Consider the following 24,322-nt stretch of genomic DNA (forward strand, 5'->3'; position numbering starts at 1 on the left):
CTTTCAATAAATCCAAGGCTGTTACAATACATTACATGACGCTTTATTTAAAATACAAAAGGACAATATATATAGGGAGACATTACATACAATACATACAGGCAAGACTAGTTTTCTATCAGTCTTTTTTTTTTTTTTTAAAGGGAAAAGGGCCTGGGACACAATCGGTAACAACATCATCTACTTAAATCGTCGTGGTTGTAATCCGGCTGGTCTGTTTCAGCCAGAGGGTGTAGCTGCCTCTGGCTCCTGGAGCATTTCACCTAAATTGGCAGTATCGAAGATGCATGTATGGCACAGGGTTATAGGGTGATTGACGTGGTTTGTGCTGGCTGTATTGGTAACACCCCTGAGATATTAGAGGTATCCATACTGATCCTGTAATTTGATGTCCTGCTCAATGCCAGTAGAGTCATTTCTCTCCGGCAGTGTTGCACCAGTCGTCCAGTGACAGTGGCAATGATCCAACTTTCTATTGCTGCTCCTTTTCCTGTCTTTTTTTTTTCTTCTTTTTTTGGTGAACAGTGCAACATGGAAGTAGAACTAGGAGCATTTTAATGAAAGATCCTATTCATTCACCCTTTCTGACTGATTTGACCAAATCATGTTGGTGCTATCAATATTCAGTTCCCATGAAAGCATAACTGCTCAAAGGTCAGCAGCAAAGCTGCTACTTGGGGCTCTTTAACATTTCTTCAAGATGACCCTTTTGTTCATCTTCTCTAGTGTATTTAATGTGTGTGTTTTCTGTAAAGGGAGTCTTTTCTCTTCTTCCGATGGCTCGTTCACACCTCCTCTGGGTCCATAGGCCCCTCGGCACCCTGGGGAGCGTCCGAGTGTAGCCGCAGGATGGGCTTGTTACACATGGGGCACACGCTGCGGATCTCTAGCCACTTAAGCAGGCACCTGACAGGGCAAGAAACATAACAGCTTGAAATAATACTGCATAGCTGTTTTTTTATTACTCAGCTAAAGCTTAAAATAGCAGAAAAGAACTTTGTTTCCTGTTTAAATGAAAAATGACAACATCTCCCACAGCAGTACTGCTGCGGTGGAGCATGGATGGAGTGAGAGGGGTACGACATGCAGAAAAGGGGCGCAGGCTGCTGCATCTCAGCCATGTGTCATGTTGTAACCTGTTCACCCACTGAGCTAAACTGACGCCTCTGCACTTTTTGGAGAAAGTAAAGTAACTTTTGTCATTTAAAAGTGCTGCCAGCAGAGGTCACACAGGACTCTCTTGCTCTACTTCCTTGGGATTTTCAACTGCTGCAAATGTTTTTCACATAATTTTTGCATTTGCACACATCAATACTAAAGTATTTAGATATGATCGCAAATATAATCTGTAATTTGTCAAATTTTCTACCAAATTATATGAAGCTGTTGGATTATGTAAAATAACATCACTGCTACCAAATTTTGTGACCATGTCTAAATACTATGAAACAGCGTTTTGTTTGTGCCACCTATTGTAATAAAGTAGAAGTTCTAAGAGTGGTGAAACAACACTCACACTTACTTTACAAAAATTCTAGCTGGATCCTTTTTAGAGTTAATTATTGAAGACAGAACGGGCAGAAAGTTAAAGAAACACTGCTTTAGTGTAACACTGGTTAACCTGAAAACAGCTTAACCGGTGTTACACAAAAACAAGAAGCTGGGAAAACCAGTCCACTTCCGCTCTGTCCTCAGGTGAGAATATTAAGTAACACTAAAACTCCCCCAATTAAATTTTTACATCCAGCATTTGGTTTAACCTTTTTTTTTTTTCTCTGTGTGTTTCTAGAAGAATAAGAAAAATATTTTTTAACCATTTATGGCCACTGACTTTGTAGTCAACCTTATGAGCACCCTCTAAGTGGAATTTCAAAATCTGCTAATTTTGGGCTCATTTTAATGACAACTAAATCACTTGGCTTTTTACTTTCCACAATAATTAGTTAACAGAACAACATAACAAAACACACCTTCTAGATTCTCATGTATTACGGAACTGGATTTTTTTAAACTGTAAATATGCCCGTCTCTAAAGCAGGGTTGTGAAGTAAGGTTTGGTTTGAGATACATTTTTTATTTCCCAAAAATCAATAAATGAATAATTTATTTAGCACAATTCAGAGGGCTGCATATTGAACTGAGAGAATAGAAACAAAGCATCGATCCAATCACACTAATATCAATCGATAGTATCAATATTTGATTATAGTTCTCATATTTGCAACCATACAGACAAGCAGCCAAGCTAACAGTTAAAAACAGTTTTACAGTCATTGGAATAAAAAAGGGAAATAAACAGTTGTGTAAATGCTATTGCAAAACTTTCACTGACGCCTATTTTATTAACCTAGTGGGAAAATTAAATTCAAATTAAGTAGATTTGTCCTCACAGGATCACTGTGACATTGCAACCTGTTTGTGTTTATTCTTTTTGCTAAGATTAAAGTAAAGGCTGCCTCTCAGCGTGTCCCACACAAAGCATTTAGTTTGTTGTGATCTCGCCACGCCTAATGAGAATGACATTCATTTAACTTAACCGAAGAGAACGGCAAATAATTGCAGCTACTATTTCTACTGAACTTTTCACATCACTGTTTTATCAACACTCACTTCTTGTGAAATGCATGTGAGCACGGACACACTCCCAGCTCATCGCGGGTCCTGAATTCTTCCAGACACACTGCACAGGTTTGCTGCAGAGCACAAACAACACAGAGGTTAGTTCGGTTGGCTTTTTTCTGGTTATAGACATCATATATATCCTTACAAACCTAATACACTTGCCTTTTTGTAGCTAAATTTAAGTGGTAAATTAATTTACCGTTTTACTTTAAAGTGCAAGTATGTCAGTGTTGTGAAAGTGTGCTTTTATCTTAACTGTGTTTTCGGGCAGCAGGGCTATTTCAAACTAAAAAGAGAAATTGGATATTGAATTTATACCAAAATTAGCCCTAAGCCTTGGTTTTAAACAAAATACTTAGAAGTTGTTGTTTTTTTTAAACAAAATCACAAGAGGCAGGACAGAGATGTTTTTTATAATGCATTTTGAATGAGTGCAGTTATTCCTGGAGCCCTACATTCTGCAGGCACTCTCACACTGACAGTATTTAAGATATTTTCAGCACATCTCCACCCTGAGTACGTGCAGCATGCTAATAACGTCTGAAGGAGAAACTGATTGAATGAACCAGCCAAAGCTTCCCAGCACATAATGATCTCATCTAAACTGGCACGTAAACAATGTGGGCAACAAACAGCTGACATTGTTTAACATAGGTCTGGTTCACATTTTATAAGAAACTATGACTTACTCCAAGAAGGCTTAATTTTTTGCTCGCCCCCTTCAGCACCACCTGCAGAATAAAAGGGGAGAGAAAGAAGAAATGTGTTGGGTCATGTGATCTATGCGTCAGCATCATGGGTCAACTGTGGTGTTACACAGCAGAAAAGATACAGTGTAAAATGGCATTTTTGTGAAAACATAACTGATATGTGTTGATTTACTCCTACGTGGTGAAAAAAATCATTATAAATGCAGAGAAAACAAAAAGTTCCTGTTCAACCTTCCCTGTCTGAAAGCATTATTGCCAACTGTCAACACGCTACACTGTTAACACTCTGCTACCAGTTTAGTGTATGGGGCCTCATCACACGGATTACCGTTTTAAAACCAGAACGTAGCGACACATAGATGGATTCAAGGTCATCTAAAAAAGGGGGGTGTTAGATGTCACAGTTGGCGATATCGGCCTAAGATGTTACACTTGTATTTATAACAGGCCTAAGAAGCTGGTGTTACATGTGCACCCACAGTGGCAGATACTGCATTGACATACCTCATTGTAACTGAACTGCTCCCTTGTTCCTTGTTGCTTCAACCTGGGAGAGACACAAAGAAAACAACATCTGTAACAACTGTAACTTAAGGTCTGTGGATCCTGACCTGTGATTGCAAGATAAAACGCACACACACACACACACACACGCACGCACACACCACTCAATCCTAACTTAATTTCACAGAACTGCTCGCATTTCCTGTTCCTCCAGTCCATTACTGTGGTTAAATTAGCAACATTTATAGAAACTTGTTTGCAATTTTATTCTCGACTAATATTTCAAAATGTTACTTATAATCATGTTGAGCCTGGCAGGATGTTCATTACTATCTGAAGAAAATCTGATAACAGTATTAGTTGTACTATTTATGTCTTTTTTTTTTTTTTTTATTATTTGTTTATTTTTAAAATCAGACATTTTTTATGAGTCCTTTACACTAATTGCACTAACCTCATTTACTGGGTGCAGCACAATGGTCCAAAAATACAGTGCTGACATCCTGACAATATCATTTCATGAACGTAATACACTAAGCATAAGGAAATACACTTTGCTTTAACAAACGCATGAACTTTATACAACACGCAGCATTCATATTGATTTGGAATGTTGTAAATGAAACTCCAGTAACTTTGTTTCTCTGTTTTGCTTTAGATGGCCAGTGGTCACCAATTTTCCTGCACTGGTGCTGTACATGTGGCATATAGAGGCTTTAACAGCCTTTCGCTGAAATCTAGGGAATCACAGGGTAATGATATAATGCTGTTAGAGTATGTTGCCCACAATTATCTTACTATCATAATACAAAGATTCTACAACTCTCGACACATTGTAAAACATTCCGACATTGATTTAATAAACCAAGAAATATATGGGTAAAATGTATCAATAAATAAAAGAGAGCAATGCAGCATTTTGCTGTATTATTATTTCCCCCATCTCCACTAAAAACAGCTTCATCTAACCCCCCCTCCCCCCCTCCAGAATAAAACAAAACAAACCCAACACCCATGTATGCAAGAAGGGTGAAACAAAATGACTAAGATATAGTCAAAAATGAAAGACATGAGGTAGAATGTGCTAAAATACTCTGTGGTGAACTGCAGAGTCAGTAAAAATGATTGGAGTTCATGAATAGCAGCAACCCTTTTTTTCTAAGTGCTTTGCTTTTGCCTTATATAGAGAATATTTGTTGTTCTACACAAGAAATCCAAGCATAAATTGTGTTTTAACAGTTCTAAACAACATGTCACACCTTTGGCAGCTCAACACTTGCTTGGTAAACTTGCATGACATTCGCTGCTAACGTTAACACATCAATACGTGATGCGTTAGCTGACTGCCAAGGTGGTTAGGAATTAATTTGAAGCTGCCGTGGCTGCGTGTTCCAAAGCTTGCTCAAACTTGCCCAAAAATCTCGAACTACTGGTTTGTTTATCTCAGACTCGCCCGACCTACCTGAAAAGGTAGCAGCAGAAGATGAGGCTGAGCATGAAGACGAAGAGGCCGATGCCCAGAACAATGACATAGACATTGAGCGGCAGGTGATAGATGTCAGACCCCATGCTGCAGTAGTGTTCAGAACGCTGAGAACCCAAACCACACTGGCATCCTACCAGGAAGAGTTTTGAAATAACAGATTACATACTTAACTTGTTTGCCATCTTCTAAGGTAAAAGTCCAACATGTAAAATCAAGTTTGAGGAATTCAAACTTTGAAGACTTTCTCATTTCAACTCTTTGATGGGATGCCAAGGAGAGAGAAAAACATAATAAAATCCTGTTTTCTTTTATAGGTCATAAATTTGAAATTGGTTTAGGGTTGCTGTCTTTTTAAAGCTGCATTTCTTCAGCTTTAAACAGAGAGATGCTGAAAAAGAGATTGCAGAATTGTTTAATCTCCCACTATATTCAGCTATCTACAAAGATTTAAAGTATGCAGCCGTTAGCACCGACAGTTTAAGTGAAACTGATAGCATAAACATTAGACTGTGCCGTTTGTTTGAGCAATTACTCTGGTAGACAGCTGAAGGTAATTTTCCTTTCTAAGGAATAAGGGGAACACCCAAACTCGTATTGGCAAATCATAAACACTTTATTTCCAATATAAAATGAAAAGAAAGATTAATCATTGAAGACAAGTACACAAACGTTGATCATTAACAAGAACATGGACAAGCTTCTAGTGCCAGTAAAACTGAGTGTGTCTGCTGATGTGGAACTATAAATTGCAAACGCATGTGACACTCTAGGTAAACTCCACAAAAATCACAAGCTTTACTCGCAGCATTGGTTAAGGGTTCAAATTTAGTAAGTGCTTAGTTGCAGGTGTGTCTGGGGAACTGTGGTGGCAACTAGACGCTCATAGGAGTGTGCGTTAATTTGCTGTGAACAAGACAAACATGAAGGGCAGACATCACTTCCGCCACACCACCATCTGTTCCACAGACTACAGACATGACTGGTAGAGTGTGAGCTCGTGTGTGTGTGCGCGCTCGGGGATGGAAAAGCAAAGCTGCGTGGTGTCTGTGTGGTACAATCGAAATATGTGTGCGTTGCAGGTGGCGGGGGGTGTGATGCATTAAACAGAATGAACTTGGGGGACAAGGGCCATTTGGTAAAACAATAGCAGAGGAAGCCCCACTTCCACAGGCCACATGTGTTCCTATTAATTTGTAGCGAGGATGCTCTTTGCCAGCCTCTAAATGTCCATGTGTCTCTCCTTAGAGTGAATGAATGGGTACAGCTTGCACACTGTGGGGGGTATGGGAAGGGTAATTTGACATGGCTGGGGGTTGGGGGATTTACCAGGACCGGGTGGAGGGTTTCATAGGAAAGACCTATTGTAGCATAATGAAAGATACAATTAGGAATCACCCCAAAGAAAAAAAATTAAAATATGGAGCAAGGTAACAGAATAAAATATCACAGGATACAGTTGTCAACAATAACAAAAACCCCCAAAACGAAACAACGTGTTCTGGAAAGCAGCTTATTTTAAGTGCTTTCAGCTCACTCTTCAAAACACTATCTAAGGCCTCCACTCCCTGCAATTTGCCCATTCACAAGCACATCCATTATCTGAATCCCATTAGCCAACAGCCAGCAACTAAGTAACTTAGTTTATGAAGTAAGTACATGTGCTTCCATCTCTCATATATTTAGAGAAGTGCCAAGGAATCCACTCACTTACCGTTACACCATTGGAATGGTTGCATGAAATGTGACTCCCAAGGCAGCCGCAGTAAATTCAGGCCCTGTCAGGAAAAGGCTGGAGACGAGCCAAACTCGTGGGCTGGAGCTTCGGACACTGAAATCTGTTTTGGAGTCTAGATTCAGTTACACTGAGCCGGATTGCTCTTTTTCTTGGGTTGTGCTCGCTCCCGCAAACAACAACCATCAAGATTTGCTCAGATTCCACAAATCCTCTGGAGGTGTGGTTTTGTTGGCTCAGCAATCTGTGCTGCCCAACATTCCCAAATCTGGATTAACCGCTCTGTGTTAAGATTGGGAGATTTGGGACTGAGGTTTGGACCAGGACTGGAGACCTCATGTGCTCCTGGATCCCAGTGAGAATGATGTCATCACACAAGAGAAAAGAGACAAAGAAAAACCTGTTTAGATGAGATGATTGTTTCTCATATATCTCACACCAGGTGCAGCTCAGCAGTTGTTACTGTGAGAAGCTGATTCTCGCTTGATCGCAGTGTGGTAAACAACACGGGCTGCTTTGTAACAGGAAATACTTACATTTCCACCAGAAAGGGGCCTCTTTGACTTCACTTTGTGTCTGCAGTGTCGTCCCTTCGCGAAACTCAGTAACAGCTAGCTTTCAAAATGACAGTCCTCACCCAGTGAAGGCAATTATCTGACATTAATCTGTGCTTTGTCTTCCTCGAAAAGCTGCTTTTTTTAACAGGGGATTTTCACAAGTCTCATCCCCCTCTTGTCTCCTCTGTTGTCTCCTCCTCCAGTCTTCTGATCTTGCAGTTGATATTTCTCCTCAGCACAGAAGGCAAAGATATGCTTCCTTCAAAGCCCAAACAAAGTGAGGACAGCTCCATGCAGTCAACAACAGTCCTCTTGCTGGGTTTGGTGTTTTGCTTGCGAGTGTGTGTTTGTGTTTCAGTCAGTGGATGTGTGTGCGCGTAGGGGGGGATCCTACTCTCCCTCTAACCATCTGCTGCTTCAATTGAGAAGGGAAAAAAAAAAATCTGAGACAAAGGCGGTGTGTGCGCAAGAGTGTGTCTGCGTGTGTCGCATTCAGCCTCTTGCACCTCCAGCTGGCTTTGTCATGGCAGGCTTCCCTTCTTCCTCTTTCAATCTATAATGGTGCTCGGAGAGAGAGCCTGCGATTCGCCTTTCCCTTCCTCCTCTTGCTCTGCTCTGCCTTGGGTTTGTAAACAGATCTCTGCTCATGTGACCAGCCGTTTTGCCTCGCAACTCTCCTCTCCCTCAGCCCTCCCTTGCTACCTCTGTCCTCCAATCTGTAGGCAGAAGGAAGGCAGAATGAGCCAGACACTGACGAATAGGGCTCCTGCAAGCATGCTGATGTGTATGTGTCTGTATGCGCACACCCCTGTGCCTGTATATGTGAGAGGGAGAGAAAAGAGACACTTGCAGCAAAGTCAAGGGAGGCCCCGGTCAGTGATATGCGCATGGCTGATGTCCTGACAACCAAAACAAAGCCATTTGTGTGAAATGGAGGTCAGAAAAAGAATAAATGATTCATCGTCATTCCTCACTTCACACATAACCAAACGGTATTTCTGTAATAGTGCGATACCCGCTTTTGTTTTGAATATTTGCTTTGTTTGATCTAATATCATATATATATATATATATATATGTGTGTGTGTAAATGATGATGTCACTGCTTTGTGACAAGAGAACCAATAGAAAGAACATGAATCAGGAAGTACGTCTGCATATGAGATTGTATAGATAAGATAAAAAGTGGGAAGAGAAAAATGACAGACAAAGACGTTGTGTTCATGCCACCCCCACACCAGGAGCCCTGGCTGCCAATTCGCTGAGGGAGAGAACAGCTGCTGGGCTACTGGGCAAGCTGCGAAGCGGTCAAGGGGAGTGCTGCTCCTCTAATCCCTAAGGGCAGGGAAAGAGGGAGGGAGAGAGTTCAATAGGATACATGCCATTTTCATTTACCCCTCCTCTCCTCCTTCCTCCACCATGCTCTAGAAATGGCATTACTCCTGAGTACGGGGGAACAGCTGGATTGGCTGCACAGAAGCACGAGCCTAAACACTCTCTTTAATACAGTGCGTGTATTGTTGGGTTCTTACAAGTTTGACTGACCCGATGTGTTGTAGCTAAAGGTTGTGTTGCCACTGTAGGCATGTGAAAGATGATGCTTTTGGTAACAGGACGCCCTCTTGTGAAATATGGGAAAAACACCATTGTGTTGACAGCTTGCTGAAGACGTGGACGGGAGACAAATTAAAGGAAAAACGTGAACTCTTCACCTCTATAGTGAGGGAGTCCAGCACCTCTGTTAGGCTGTTTGGAGCATTTTGCTGCTATTGCGTTGACCTGCTTATCCCTTTAGGGAGAAAGGTCATTCCATCTGGACAGATTTTCTGAAATTATGGACATTTCTGTTGTTCTAAGAGAATGGGCTCTTCAGGGATGACAGTACCCGCACAGAGCACGAGGGGTCACTAACCCTGACCCTTACCCTATGTGAAAATCATAGTTACCGGATCACAATGCAATTAAACCATTTTGGAGATGTTGGACCAGTGTTGTAGATACCATATCTACCACTGCCACCATGACAACAATATATTTTGAAAGAAAGTTACCCCAGCTTTCCAGCAGCATTGGAAGCTCCACTGATGCTGTCTTAGTGGCATATGATAGCCAAACACTGTAATAAGACGCTTTTTATTACCCATCTTTATATAGGTAAGTATATCAAAAAGGTTACATATTCAGCTTTAATTACATTTTTCTAAAAATAAATATTTAAAAGCCTTTTCAAATAGAACAGAAGCAAAGTGTTTGCTCGGTGATTGTAAAATAGGGTTTACCAGGGAGTGAGTGACAGAATTGGGGCTGAGCAAGCAAATAAAGAAGATGCAAATGTAGACCTTGTTTTCGCAGTGACATGTAAATTGTTTTGACTGCGGCAACCTTTCGTTTTTGCATAGATCTTAGGTTTGCTTTATTGCAAATGCAGTATTTCTGTAGCGTTATATTCAGAGACAATCCACGTAGTAATCTCAGGTGCACAGCAGCCTCAGTTAGCTGCCATTATTCATCTACAGGCCACAGCAGAAAAGGCAAGAAGCCGTTTCAGAAAAATCTCTGTGCATACAGAAGTGTCCTTTATCGCTAACAAGATCTTTTCATTGTTTTTTAAGATATAGGTTGCACGAGACACAGTGGGTGCTTGATGTAAACGGAGCTCTTCTGAGCGATGTTTTCATTTCTGTCTAGTTCTGCTCTGGGAGTATTTATGGTGGCCTTGCACTTGAGAGCAATACAAACATTCATTAGTGTTATCAATGAGAACTCTAGTGTGCTCTAATAATGCTTTACTATCAGCCTGATAAAGCAGCACTTATTAGCAGCCTAGAATTTACAGACTTCAGATTTCCGCCAAGCTCAGTCCCTTGGGGAGCGATGAGAGCGTGTTTTCGACAATAATTCATGACAAACAGATAAAACACAGAAATGAAAACAACAGACTTTGGATTACACCCAGTGCCAGACATGTTCTCTGTAAACTGAACTGTATGTGAACCAGAAATATGTCGACAGTTTTTGTTTTCTTAAAATCTATTATACATAGCTACATACATATAGATTATACCATCAGTCAACCAGTCAGTTAAAATAGTGTGCGTTTAAATAAAGCTTAAAGTGTAGTGCAGAATGCAATAATATATATTCTATCTTTCACAAATAAAATACTCTGGAAAAAAATAGTTTCTCTTTGAACTCTTTAGACCTTACTGTAATACACCGCCCACTCTTTTTTCTCCACATCGTGACTGTGGCTCTTTACAAACCCATTTATTTCCCCGTTAATGTTTCCATTCATTCCCCCCTCTTTTTCACCATCTTCGTGTTCTTTTCTCAGAGCCAGAGGTGGCTTACAGGTGTGCCAGTTCCACAAAACTTTGTTCATATCATCCTGGGCTCTGATACCCAACAGCTTTTCCTCATCACTCTTCCACGTGTCTTCGTCTTCGTTGTCGCTGTCGTGTTTGCTGTGATGGCGGTGGAGGCCTCGCATCTCTCCGCTGATGTTCTCAAAGTATTGCTGGATGCAAACCTTGGCAAAGCTCTTGGCGTGCTCCTTGCAGGTTTCATCGAACATCTTGCGTTCAATGTCAATATAATGGGACCAGTATTTGGTTTTGAGGAAGGCGGCCTGGGTGAAGCATGGCCGAATAGCTCGGATCAGGAAGGCAGTGAAGGTCATCATGAGCAAAACCATCCATCCGCATGCCTGTGAAATGCAGAAATGATAAATCTAGCAAAATGACCACTATTTTGAGCTCTCTAATGATGCACTATAAACAAACTATAGATGTTAGATAGAAGGATCACACATAGACATCCTGCTAATCTTCACTCCTTCTGATTTATCTGTGCTTGTGCAGATACTGAAAATCAGATGTGGTGAAGAAGGCATATTTAGCAGCTTCTTGACAGCGTCATAGCTCATTAACAGAATCTGTATATCAACTGACTTTTTCGAGATATCTTACTTTTAAGCCTGTATAATTGCCCTTCAGCTGATCAAAGACCTAAATAACAGTGTGGGTGTTTTTGGAAGAAGTGGAAGAGGTCCCAGTTCCATGAATAATAAATTTCAAGGCTTATCTATTGCTCTAATAAGCCAGCAGGAAAGCTTCAGTGAGCTCAAACTGTAAAGTGAATTATAGTCTGGCAGGGAGATTTAAGTTAAGAGCAGTCTTTGAGGAATAAAGCGAGGAAACTAAAATTAGTTTTCCTTGTTTTGAAGTTAAAATAGTTCAGTGAAATGACAGCCAGGGCTGAAGCCAGGATTTTAGAGACACTGAGGTCACGAGGGCCCGCATTGGTACTCTTTTGATGGTTTTATTTAATTAGATTATTCATATTATTTTTTTTTTGTGAATGTAATTTGAATGCGTAAATGCTGTTTAAAGGACAACTCTCTACAGTTTACAAAGATGGTGAATCTTTGGTTCCTTATCTAGCTATTCATTTAGTTGGCTTAAGAGTCAAATCTAAATGTGTTCAGCATAACAATACTTGAAACAGCCAGATACAAAGTCACCAAAAAAAATTTTTTAATTAAATATTGTCAGCTAAGGGCAGTGTTGTCATTTTGTTGTCAGTCATTTTTGACTCGCCATGGAGAAAAACTGCAGGTGGTACTAATAACAGTAACAATACGTCTTTTCTATTCAGCTACTCGAGTGACAATGAGTCAGCACGAACAATACCAAGACTGTGGAATTCAGCTGCCATTACTTTTTAATGGAGAAATTATTGACTGATACCAGCAGCTGGACAATACCGACATTTTGTGTTCTATTTATTTTGGTTTTGGCCTGTTTATCCACATTGTTTCTGCCAGGGAAACAAAAGAAATCTGCATTATTAAAAATTGGACCACATGAGCCAGACTTCCCTCAAAAGAGCCCTTAAAACAGCTTGAAATCTTTCAGCTCTTCATTCTGCTGTGTTTGAAGATGTAGTCAGCACAAACATTGGCCACTCACAATGATAAACGTCTTTTTATTTACCGTTGGTGTAAATCAACAAGGATGATACCAAAGTCCTTCAAGAAGCAAAGCTCACCGCTTGGCTCCCATCTTAGCAAAATCTTTAGGCAGGTATGTGGGGGTTTATTTTTAAACGGCTAAATGAATGGAGAGAAGGCCATAAAAGTTTTTTTTTTATGATCATAGGGACAAACCTGAAAAAACCCTACTAACAACTAAGGCTGCTTTATTATGGCTCTAGAGCACAGAATAAAATTCATGCTGTGGTTACAGTAGACGGAGAAAAAATAAAATGTTAAAACTTTCAGGAGCATCTATTGTGCATTTGTGTCAATGGAACAACATGATTGGCTCATACACCGATCAGACATAACTTTAGTTAGCGGACAGGTGAGGCTGATTATCTCCTTATCATCTCACCCTTTAGTGGGTGAGATATATTAGTGTTCACAAAGCCGAGTTTTAGAAGCAGGAAAAATGGGTAAGTGTTAGTATTTGAGCAAGTTTGACAAGGGCCGAATTGTGATGGGTAGACCACTGGGTCAGAGCATCTCCAAAACTGCAGCTCTTGTGGGGTGTTCTTGGTCTGCAGTGGTCAGTATCTATTAAAAGTTCAAGGAAAGAAGAGTTGTGAACAAGGGTCATGGGCAACCAAGGCTCACTGACGAGTTTAGGGTGGGGAGGCTGGTCCATGTGGGCCAATCCCACAGATGAGCTGCTGTAGCTCAAAAAACTTAATGCTGGTTCTGATAGAAAGGTGTCAGAAAACACATTGCCTCACATTATTATCATTATTATTATTATTATTATTATTATTATTATTATTATTATTGCTGAGCAATGTCAACCACCAAAAATGTGTGCATCAGAACTGGACCGCAGAGCAGTGAAAGAAGCTAGCCTGGTGTGATGAGTCACATTTTTGTTGACATCACTGGGATGGCCAGGTGCATGTGAATTGCTTACCTGGGGAACACTTGGCACCAGGATTCACTATGACGAAGGATAGCTGGCAGAGGCAGTGTAATGCTTTGATAATGCTCTGCTGGGAAACCTTGGGCCCTGCCATCCGCGTGGGTGTTACTTTGATATTAGCAACCTAAGCATTGATGCAGACCATTTACACCCTGTCATGAGAACAGTATTCCCTGATGTCTGTGGCCTCTTTCAGCAGGATAATGAGCCCTACTAACAAGCAAAAATGGTTCAGGGATAGATTGAGGAGGTCAACAAAGAGTTTGAGGTGTTGACCAATCAAGCATCTGTGGGATGTGTTAGACCAGGGGTCCCCAATTCCAGTCCACGAGGGCCGGTGTCCCTGCAGGTTTTAGATGTGTCCTTGATCCATCACAGCTGATTTTAATGGATAAATTACCTTCTCAACATGTATTGAAGTTCTCCAGAGGCCTGGTAATGAACTAATCATATGATTCAAGTGTGTTGACCCATTGTGAGATCTAAAACCTGCAGGGACACCGGCCCTCCTGGACTGGGATTGGGGACCCCTGTGTTAGACAAACATATCTGATCCACGGAGGCCACACCTATCATCTTACAGGATTTAAAGGATCCGTTGCTAACATCTTGGTGCCATATACCAAAGCAGAACTTCAGGGGTTTAATGGAGTCCATGTATCCACAGGTCAGGACTTTTTTGCCAGCAAAAGAGGAATCAACACAATATTAGTTGGTCATACTGTTACGGTTGATTGGTGTATGTTTCCCATTTTAGCTATTAATATGCTTTTTGGATGAAGATATATTGGTGTATCTTCTAAATGCAGTGTTTTCACTGTTTATTTCACACTTGTATATTTAATGTTATCTTTTTTTCTCAATTCTACTAAAAGTAACGTTCTTGTATTTGGCCCTGACAGTTTCACTAAGGAGGTCAGTCAGCACATCGGCCCCTTTGGCGGTAATTAGATCATCTTCTAAGAAGCTTTTGGTATCATCTTTGAACAACATCTAAAGTTTGAATCTCTAAACTGTCTAATATCTTAATCTCTAAGAATGTCTAAACTCATCCAGTCCAGTTTATTACAAAAGTCAGACCTTAACTATGATTCAGTCATCTGGAACTTTTAGTTGACAATTCAATTTTCTCTCGCCTTGATTATTTTAACTCACTTTTCACTTGTATCTCTCAGTTCTTCATAGCAAGTCCTATTATTAACATGTAAAGCTCTACATGAACAGGCCCCTGCTTATGCAGTGCATCAGGAAAGTATTTATAGCTTTTTACTTCTTCCACATTTCGTTAAATTTAATTTCAACACAAAATTCTACCCACCCCTTAATGATAAGTTTTCCTAAGTAAAAAAAAATGCTTGAAATTCTTACAAATTTATCAAAAATGAATAAATACATAAAAATAGAAAATATACATAGATTTTACAGCCTTTGCTTCACCGTAGGCATGGTATTGGCCCAGTTTCTGCCAGACATATTGCTTGGCATTCAGGCCAAAGATTTCAATATTTATTTCATATTTGTTTAGTCTCGTCAGGGTCGAGAGAAAGAGCAAGGCTGGATTTCTGTGGAGTCACTATTGGGTTCTTGGTCACCTCCATGACTAAGGCCCTTCTACCTTGATTTCTCAGATTGACCATGCGGCCATCTCCACAAAGAGTCCTGGTGGTTCCAAACTACTTCCATGTATGGATGATGGGATCTAGTGTGCCCATTTGGACCTTGACAGAATCCTCTCTCTGATGGTATTAATATAGCACCAAATCACAATGAGAGTCACCACAAGGCATTTTATATTGTAAGATAAAGACCCTACAATAAAATAACACTCAATGCATCGTGACTTCAGTAACCGCGGCCTATTGCAGCATAACTAAGGGAGGATTCAGGGTCACCTGATCCAACCCTAACTATATGCTTTATATAAAAGAGTAGTTTTAAGCCTAATATTAAAAGTAGAGAGGGTGTCTGTCTCCTGAATCCAAACTGGGAGCTGATTTCACAGAAGAACCAAGCTGAATTCTCTGGCTCCCATTCTACTTTTAAAAACACTAGGTAACAAAACTGGGGTGTTTGGTACTCTGAGATCTTTAAGATGAGATTGGCCCTGATTAATCAAGACCTTGTATGTGAGTTGAAGGATTTTTAATTTCATTCTGGATTTAACAGGGAGCCAATGAAGAGAAGACAATATTTCTCCCACAGTGGCTTCTCTTCATTGGCTTAAAAGATGTGTGCCTTTCCAATTCATGTCCAATCAACTGAATTTACAACAGGTGGCCTTCAATCAACTTGTAGAAACGTCTAACAAAGGATCAGTGGAAATAGGATACACCTGAGCTGAATTTTGAGTGACATGGGAAAGGCTGCGAATGCTTATGTGCATGTTATGTTTTTTGTTTTGTTTTTTTTTTAAATAAATTTGCTAAACATTTGAAGCAATTTTCCACTTTGTCATTATGGGATATCGTGTGTAGAATATTGAACTGAAAAATAAACTTAATCCATTTTGGAATAAGACTGTAACATAAAAAAATGTGGAACAAGTAAAGGATACTTTATGGTTGCACTGTATATCAAAGCTGGTGAGACCTTATCACTCAGATCATTTGATGAAGGTCTGCTATTTGTTCTGTGTGCTTTACATTAAAACCAGAGTCTATCTAGCTTATAACCTTGGAACAGCCTTTGTCAGCCTACGAGGTCAACCGATTCAGTGATTTCTTTTCAACCACTGCCAAAAAGTCTTGATTGAGGGTAGCTTTCCCTAATCTTTCTCCGATTATTTGGGCCTTAGTTTGCATCTATTTGCGTGTATGGAAGTGTGTATGTTGGAATGAATGCCTGAATGTTGGATCATGTGGTATCTGCCTTTTTTTTCAGACTGATAAACACTTTGTAACTATGTGTTTGGAAAAGTGCTATACAAGTTAAGTTTTTTGTTTGCTATTGAAGTGGCTTACCAAACAACCATCATGGCATATAGCCACCAGCTTAGCTACTATAAATATTTTTCATAAATGTGGTGAGAGAAATTGCACATCTTGCTTGATTTTGTCAGAAAGTCATACCTAGAAACCACTCACACAGGGTTGCAAATAAACAATGGGATACCTGAGATATACACTTGATGTATCTCGACGCTGCCTCTCTTAATTCCTTATCCTCAAACAGGTCTTTGCAAGGGATACGTGCCAGGAATTTTAACTTCTCCGTCTCTGACATTCCTTGAATGACACTGGAATTCCCAAACCTGTCAATATCCAAGCTGATACTGAAAGCGCAGAGGAAGCTCTTCCCATCCATGAGAGTGACAGACACCCACACTGCAGGGGCAATAAAAGATCTCTGTGTGATTGAGCAAAACATGTAGCGCAGGATTGTTGGATCCTTGATTCTTTTCCCAGTGGGTCTTTTCCACTCCTCTGCCAACACTGACACATTATTGTTCAATACAAAACCTAACAAAAAGAACCATATGGGAGGAATAAGAAGCAGTCCGATCCCATAGGTGTAGTTATACTCTGGCATACAGGGACAGCTGAACTCAAACGCTGAGTACATTTGAGCACTAGCTAGTGCCATGATACCACAGATCCCATTCATAAAAGACTCCTGATTGGACTGGAGAAACTGGAACATCATACGAAACTTATCCATCTTGAGAAATGTGTTGGGTCTTTAGTTCACAAGTACTTAAACCTGTTAAAAAAAAGGACAGTAACATGTTTAAGATAAGGCAAAAAAGGCATAAAATCAGATTTTTATGAGAAATGATTATAGGTTCTAGTAAAATCTTTATTAATGGTTAAAAAATAATTGCAAATATTTTACATGTGATATAGAAATCTATCAAAGATGGCAAAGATCAACTTTTGGAGTGCCATACTGTGAAACAACTATTTGAATGTTAAATTTTAAGGGAAAATAAACCATCAGGCCAAAAGCTATATGTGTTATTAAGCAGTCAAGTAAGTAATAAATAGACTTTTGGTTCTGCATTCCTCTTTCTATTGAATTACAGGCTTAGTAGGTAGAGAAATATCACAACACTGGACTCTCAAAATTTATTAAAAGTCATTATTACTTATCTTTAAAGCATTTGGAACTTACTGCATATTCATTAATTAGGCCACAAAACATATTTTATTAAATGCACCATGTTAAAAAGTGATATTATAATCTCTGTAAACTATGGCTTCTACTTTAAAACAGCTTTAATGTGGACTGGGTTATTGATTTAATATAGAGGAATAAATACAAGAAATATATAAAATACACTTACCTCTTTAAACAAGAGTCAATGAATAGATCAAAGGTTTAAAAAATCATATAAGGACAGTATCCATAATAAAGGTTTTGCTGTTGTACTTAGCAATCATAGCCCTGACCAACTGAAAGGTGCTTCTCGAACTCTCTGTCCAAAGCGAGCAGCATCATCTGTCATCATGCCCCTCCCTTCATAGGCACCTGTCTTTAGTGTGATGCCAAAACAAATTCTGATTCACCCCACATTCTCAAAAGTACACCTGTTAAAGGGAACATATAGTTTCCATCGTTTCTGGGAATTCCTTTATTTGCTAATATGCATGCAGTGTGTGGTGAGGTTTATTCGAGAAACCCGAACTTCGAGGGTGTAGTTGTGTTAATGTGCAGTCGTAACAACGAAGACATGCAAAAACACTTTCAACCCATTCAAATATCTGTGGCTTTGGCTGGAAAATGTAATTGTCTAAGAGGTGAGGGTTCAGCCTGTTCTCACTTGCGTAATCAAAACCAGAAGAATCAAATCGACAGCTTCACTTTTAAAATATAACTACTAATGTTATCACATATTGATTACTTTATTTCACGTAACTCTTTTAGAGCAGCTGGACCCACTGACTGTAATAGAGCTTGACAAACCAGTTAGAAACCCACAAGAAGATAAAAGACAGAGGCACTCTCTGCTATTCATGCATATAAAACACCATTGTTTTTATTTGAACAAAGGTAGGTGGCTAAATGCATTCATTTCATAGTATACTATGAAATGATCTAAACAACCTCATACTGCTTACTGGTAAAAACTGTCTAAACGATTCAAAGTAATTGCTCAATTCTTACATTTTGAAATTGCAGTTGAAATGACAGGAAGTCTGTGCTATCTTTTCTTCTGTCTATTGCACAGGAAGGTGTCACAGCAGAGCACATGGGCAGGGTGTGCAGGAAATAAGTCACAGAAGGCAACCTACATCTAAAATAGGAAGAGATCACAGAACCTGCGGCTGTGCAAGGTTGATCTCTTAGTTCCGTCTTTGTACCTATTCGGTGCGTTGCATTTTTGAGATAAACACACTTTCTGGTGCGTATTCTTCTACTCCTTTAATGTCATGTGCAAAAAGTAATCTAGTATTTAGCATATAAAGTAATAACAGAAAGAAATAAGTAAAGAGAGGAAGTTGCTTCGTTCTCTGTTTTCTTGCATCACTGTAGAATTTGCTAGCAGGAATATTGTTTTTGAATTATTTTAATGGATAATTGCAAGGTTTTAGATTCAGTAGTGTTTTGTTTTAATAATCACTAATTAATCACATGCATTTTTATAATTGACTGAATGCTGCCATTTAATTCACTCATAGACAATACTGACGATGCAAGAAACTCTGCTGAGAGTGTTTGTGGTGGGTCTCGGTCTCCTAATGTGTCCAAGGGATGACCCTGGAGTTGATGAATGGGACGATATTGTCAACAAGGACATGCAAAGGCCTGAAGAGAAGCTGCTGAGAGAGGAAGAGAAACTCGACCAGGAAATGCCACCTGTCAGTGAGAAAATACACACAGACAAAAATGAGACTGAAGATGACAGAAACTTTCATGATGAACAGAAGTCTGATCAAAACGTCACTGAAAAAGACAAACTTTTAGAGTTAGAAGGACATGGCACCAATCATGAATTACCACGGGGCCGATCCACAGCTGAATCAGATCCAAGTGTGCCTAAAAATTATAATGCTGAACCCGAGGCTGCTTTAAAGGCATCACAAGATGCTAATGAGCTAAAAGGAAAAAATATCCATACTGACAGCTCTCTTGGAGACCCTGGCAAACCACAGGGGCAGCATGCAAGACCTGAGAAGGAAATATCTAGTTCTAAAGGACAAGACACACCTTTTAAAAATGTCAAGACATCAGAAAATGAAACCTCAGAGAGATCAATTGCAGAATGGGAAAGAGATTACCTCTGGTACATTTGGAACACATTCTCAGTCATTTCCATGATCCGTTTCTGTTGGAAATACCTGAATAGGAATTCCCAAACGACACAAGTAGCAGCCTCCCCTGTGACGTGCGCTGCTGATGAAGTGCAGCTACCAGACATCGGCACTCTTCACGATTTTTATGCTAAATACGTTCAAGAATCATCTCAAAAGAAATGGAGGAAAGATGAGTTTCTGGAAGGATTTGCAAATGACCTACTAGACGCTATGAGGACCATATGTGGTAAAAATGGCAGTATGGTGATTGAGGACTTTCAGATGCTCAGTGCCTGTAATATCATTGTCCCTTTGACCCCACTGAAGCCATTTAGTTTTCACATTCAGCTCTGTACCCACAAAGGGGGGGATTTTTCAAATATGCCAGTGTGCGGTCAAATAAAGCTTTTGGAAAATAAGAAAACCCAAGATTGCCCCTGTCAGACCTCTGATGCAGATGAGGATATGGTTTGCCTGTTGCATTCTGACCACAATGAGAACATAAGGACAGAAATTACTGAGGTTTGTGATGGTTTTCTGTGCTCGAAGAACACTCCTTTCTTGTCAAAATCACTGGTCTCCAGATGGTTTCAGAGCACCATAAAACAAGCATGGAGACTGATTTCACACAAGTATGAGTTTGAGCTCAATATTCACTATATTGATGCTCCTGGTGCTCTAGTGATCAGATTCAAGTCAGGCAAGAAGATCACCTTCAGTATGAATCCCGTGGTTACATTTAATAATGATGCTTATTTTTTCATTACACCTTGGTCCTCAAGTGATTTAGATACTTTCTGGAGACTATCCTTAACCAGCTATGAAGACCATCTCCTAGAACATCTCTCGAAACGCCTGCCTGAAAATGCTTGTCATATTCAAGCACTTGAAATTGCACGTTTCCTTCACAAGAGGCAGACGGCGATGACAGGAAGTAGTGCTCTGAAGGATTTTCATTTCAAAACTGCCCTAATGCATCTGCTTCTCACCACAGACCCAAGACACTGGAACGCAAACTGTGTTGATTCTAGGTTACGAGACTTGCTATCCTTTATAGAAAGAAGCCTTGAGAAAAAGGTACTGAAACACATTCTCATTGGCAATTCTTTAACTGAGGTTATTGAACTTCCTGCTGAATTAATCAGAGCAAAGCCAGTGAATCTCTTCCATCCTCTTGTGGTACATAACTGCATGTACAGGAATGCTATGACGCATTTCCAGGAGATGCTTAGAAATGCATACATGATGGTTGATGATTACGCAAAATATACTGAAAGAGCAAACTGAACATTTGAAGACAGTGCAGAGTTTTAATTTTCAATTGAACCGTTGACAGTAAACAAATTGTTGTACATTCATAAAGTAATGGCATACTGTGCAGAGTTCAAGAAATAAAGCCTCTTTTTAAAACTATTCTGATCATTTAAACATTAAATTATTGGTCCCAATTGTTTGGGAAGTCCTTGTGTTTTTCTGCATCTGGGTCATCCAAGTTGAACATGCCAGCATCACGGGACTTCATCTTGGGCTCAAACTTCACATGTTCATCTTCACTGGTCAAGTCAACCATCCAAGAGTGACTCGAGATTACCTTCCTAGAAGCTGGTGGAGGGGGAAAAAAAAAAAAAAAAAGTTTAAAATTTTATTTGCTCACATGTGAGACTACTTTCATGCCTTCAGTGTTCTGCAAGACTGTCTGGTTGTCAGTTTGCATCAAAAAGACTTCATTCAACTTGCAACGAGCCAAGCTTAGCTGAGTGAAAAGCTATTGCATCTCATGTAAATTTAAAAATTACCCCTTTGCTGTGGTGACGAGCAAGTTGATTCACAACAAGCGCACACAGTGTCATGGCCGTAGAGCTCTTTCCAGCTAAAACACAAAGCAGGGGTCAAAAGATTTGATGACAGCAAGCACAAATGTAACACTTTGTAGAATTTCAGTTTAGCCAACTCACCGTCCAGTCACTGGATCATAGTTACAAGCCTTCGAATTACGAGTTGGAGTAGGTGACCCCATAAAGAGCTCACAGTGCAAGTACTGTTCCTAAAGAGACATTGCATTTAGTGTCTACATAATGCATTTCATGGCATCCATTTCTATACAACCTATTGAGGCTACCTGTGATGAGATCATGGAAGCACGGTCCTTGAAGATGACAGCTCCCACAGTCAATCTCTGGACCATCTTCGAGCTACCAGTAAGGAACTTTGACTGTAGCATCACCTTGCCATCAATCATACAGCTAGAATTGGAGATCAGACAGGTTTATCCACTCCCAGCAAGTCACCCCAGTTTTAATTATGATACTGTAAAATTATTACCCATTGTTGTCAACGATTGTATATTTAGGAGTCGAGTCTGGGTTGCTGGAAGGGGTCATGAAGCACTTGTTGATGTAGAGCCTTTTATTTCTAGAGCTGGCTGTGTGGTAAAGTACACTGGCCTCAAAGTACATCGACTGTCCCAAGGTGTAGATTTTGGTCCCAGTGACATTATTTCCAGACGCTTTAGTAGGGTGAAAGTGGCAAAGCACAATAAAAGGCAAAAATAAATCAGGCTGCTGCATATGTTTGGCTAACTGAGAGCATTGTGATGAGTTCTGAAAAATGTTTGTGGAACATTTTATCCTTCCCTAAGCTTTCACCAGTATCGATGCTGTTATAGCTCCATAGTGTACATTTGCATGTCAAAATAAAAGACAGGCAGCTGTTGTGGTATATGAAATAAAGATTTGCTTGAACTTAAACTTGTCTCTGGTGTACTTTCTAAAACAATGTCCTTGTACAGAAAGGCTTGTTAAATTTCTATTTCCGCACTCATACCTAGAATTAAAAAGGTTTGGCTGCTACTTTCCACTTTGATAGAAGACTTTTGGAGTTTAATATTTAGTGTTACCAGCCATATTTGAAAGTCTTTAGTTTAAAACATACTTAAGGCCTACCATTTGAAGAATTCAAATTGTGGACAGCAATGAAATTTAATCTAGAATGTTTACCATCTACAAGGGTGAGGCTGAAAATTCTTTTTGGTTTCAGTGCTCTGAAAACTGTTCCTCCTCGCAGTTTGGGGTGGAAGCCAACTTTGTATGAGTGAAAGAACCTGCAATAGTTAAAATGAATTAATTGGAGACAATTTAAAATTAAGGACACTTGGCTGATTGGAAGAAAGAAAAAAAAATCTTACCTGGGAAACCGACACTGCAGAGGAATTTCAAATGGCGTTTCCCTTAAAACTGGAGTGGTTTGTCTGAAGCGGAGAACATTGCTGATGGACAAGTAATCTGCATGACTCTGGAACATAAACATTTCCATTTGGTTTGTCACAGTAAAATATGAAACAAATACATTAGGATATTCACCAACCTCTTTCTTGAATCCACAGCCAGTTACAAAAGAGTAGAGAAAGTAGTAATAGTGCTCATTTTCTTGGTTAACGGGGCATGTACCTAGTTTCAAATATTTGTATGCATCTCTGGATTTGAAGACCCTTTTCCTGATTCTTACATACATTTTATCCACATGGCACAAAATTTCAACCACATTGTCTCTGCCCGTTTCTGCTCCTCCAGTTACAGGAGCAACAGGAGCAACAGGAGCACTAGCAAGCAATATTTTCCTGGCCCATTCAGGAAGGGGCCTGACTCCTCTTTCTGGCTTGAAAAGCTGCTTTCGGTCATAGGAGGCTGGGACATTGAGATACTTGGGTAACTTCATTGCTTCAGGTGTTGAAAAATCTCCATGTGATGCACTCCTCTTGAGTATATCTTTAGGTGCAGAATCTTCTGTTTTGTCTTCATCTGCCACTGTCTCCATTTTTTCCTGGTCTAATTCAGGATCTTGCCCAAACACACCATACTCAGCTTTAGCTATAAACTGAAAACAGGCAGACCAAAACAGCAGAAATAAAAACCCAGCATGCATCAGCCCCATTACTACTATATTTTAAATTCCAGTGGCTGCCTCGCACTGCTGGTCCTTCACCTAATAAAGTTCAGCACAATGGCAGTGTTTCAGCCAGCTTTTGTATTCTTCAGTTCAAAAAGAATTCACACACCTGCCAGAAATGACAATCAGTACCAACCAATGAGTGGTGGTGAGCAATAATCAGCTTTTTTTTAGTGGAAAGCAGGTGGTGTTAAATTATGCTTCTTCCTAATCCTTTTTGATGTTTTTTATGATGATATTTTTTGCTTATGATTTGTTTTGTTTTGTTTGCTTGTGTTTTTTGTTTATTTATTTTTTATTATTATTTAAACATGGTCAAAATAAAGCGACACATTCAATTACATTTCTCACATTTTCTTTCTGGTTGACAGTTTGACACCATTTTTCTTTATTATGTTTTTAATGTTGGTCTGTTGGTGGTTTCCCCAAATTGAAAGCTAAATTATACCCACAACCAAATTGTTTCATACAGGGAAACGGTGTTCATTTAACTAATGGCTTCTATTTAGCTTCTGGCTAAATCAACACAGGCTACAACTTAGCAGGAGTTGCCCATGTTCGGTTAATTCATAGTATTCATACAGA

At 39.7% G+C, this 24,322-nt stretch overlaps 4 protein-coding genes across 4 annotated transcripts; 1 reads left to right on the forward strand and 3 right to left on the reverse strand.

The window, feature by feature from the left end:
* Positions 1–21: 21 nt before the first annotated feature.
* Positions 22–8,346, reverse strand: zgc:175214 (RING finger protein 122). Its single transcript, XM_006790653.3, has 7 exons — positions 7,591–8,346; positions 7,034–7,399; positions 5,299–5,452; positions 3,837–3,879; positions 3,312–3,353; positions 2,611–2,693; positions 22–906 (listed from the first exon to the last, which is right to left on the reverse strand). The coding sequence occupies exons 2-7, from the start codon at positions 7,056–7,058 to the stop codon at positions 786–788; spliced, it is 468 nt and encodes a 155-aa protein (XP_006790716.1). The 5' UTR covers positions 7,059–7,399; positions 7,591–8,346; the 3' UTR covers positions 22–785.
* Positions 8,347–10,807: 2,461 nt separating this feature from the next.
* calhm1b (calcium homeostasis modulator 1b) lies at positions 10,808–17,216 on the reverse strand. The gene is made up of 2 exons (XM_006790652.2): positions 16,671–17,216; positions 10,808–11,317 (listed from the first exon to the last, which is right to left on the reverse strand). Exons 1-2 carry the CDS (start codon positions 17,214–17,216, stop codon positions 10,808–10,810), a joined length of 1,056 nt encoding a protein of 351 aa, XP_006790715.1.
* Positions 17,217–18,814: 1,598 nt separating this feature from the next.
* LOC102782432 (inositol 1,4,5-trisphosphate receptor-interacting protein) lies at positions 18,815–21,165 on the forward strand. The gene is made up of 2 exons (XM_006790649.3): positions 18,815–18,900; positions 19,178–21,165. The coding sequence occupies exon 2, from the start codon at positions 19,190–19,192 to the stop codon at positions 21,077–21,079; it is 1,890 nt and encodes a 629-aa protein (XP_006790712.2). The 5' UTR covers positions 18,815–18,900; positions 19,178–19,189; the 3' UTR covers positions 21,080–21,165.
* zp3c (zona pellucida glycoprotein 3c) lies at positions 21,095–23,722 on the reverse strand. The gene is made up of 8 exons (XM_006790650.3): positions 23,156–23,722; positions 22,977–23,083; positions 22,789–22,892; positions 22,115–22,298; positions 21,912–22,035; positions 21,748–21,836; positions 21,589–21,662; positions 21,095–21,394 (listed from the first exon to the last, which is right to left on the reverse strand). The coding sequence occupies exons 1-8, from the start codon at positions 23,720–23,722 to the stop codon at positions 21,228–21,230; spliced, it is 1,416 nt and encodes a 471-aa protein (XP_006790713.3). The 3' UTR covers positions 21,095–21,227.
* Between the last annotated feature and the right edge of the window lie 600 nt (positions 23,723–24,322).

The sequence above is a fragment of the Neolamprologus brichardi genome, chromosome 6, assembly GCF_056152115.1.
Source record: "Neolamprologus brichardi isolate AB-2024 chromosome 6, ASM5615211v1, whole genome shotgun sequence".
In the NCBI taxonomy this organism is placed as follows: Eukaryota; Metazoa; Chordata; class Actinopteri; order Cichliformes; family Cichlidae; genus Neolamprologus; species Neolamprologus brichardi.

What these genes read in the sequence shown, in the direction of transcription:
- zgc:175214 (XM_006790653.3), bottom strand. Translation starts at nt 7,058, where the DNA reads ATGCAACCATTCCAATGGTGTAACG. An exon ending in ACCATTCCAATGGTGTAACG is followed by an intron (nt 5,453 to 7,033) that starts GTAAGTGAGTGG and finishes TCTTCCTGGTAG; the next exon opens with GATGCCAGTGTGGTTTGGGT. An exon ending in AAAAATTAAGCCTTCTTGGA is followed by an intron (nt 2,694 to 3,311) that starts GTAAGTCATAGT and finishes TGTGCTCTGCAG; the next exon opens with CAAACCTGTGCAGTGTGTCT.
- calhm1b (XM_006790652.2), bottom strand. Translation starts at nt 17,216, where the DNA reads ATGGATAAGTTTCGTATGATGTTCCAGTTTCTCCAGTCCAATCAGGAG. An exon ending in ACATCAAGTGTATATCTCAG is followed by an intron (nt 11,318 to 16,670) that starts GTATCCCATTGT and finishes TGCATTTCACAG; the next exon opens with GCATGCGGATGGATGGTTTT.
- LOC102782432 (XM_006790649.3), top strand. Translation starts at nt 19,190, where the DNA reads ATGCAAGAAACTCTGCTGAGAGTGTTTGTGGTGGGTCTCGGTCTCCTA.
- zp3c (XM_006790650.3), bottom strand. Translation starts at nt 23,722, where the DNA reads ATGGGGCTGATGCATGCTGGGTTTTTATTTCTGCTGTTTTGGTCTGCC. An exon ending in CTGCAGTGTCGGTTTCCCAG is followed by an intron (nt 22,893 to 22,976) that starts GTAAGATTTTTT and finishes TAACTATTGCAG; the next exon opens with GTTCTTTCACTCATACAAAG. An exon ending in CAGCCTCACCCTTGTAGATG is followed by an intron (nt 22,299 to 22,788) that starts GTAAACATTCTA and finishes ACCCTACTAAAG; the next exon opens with CGTCTGGAAATAATGTCACT.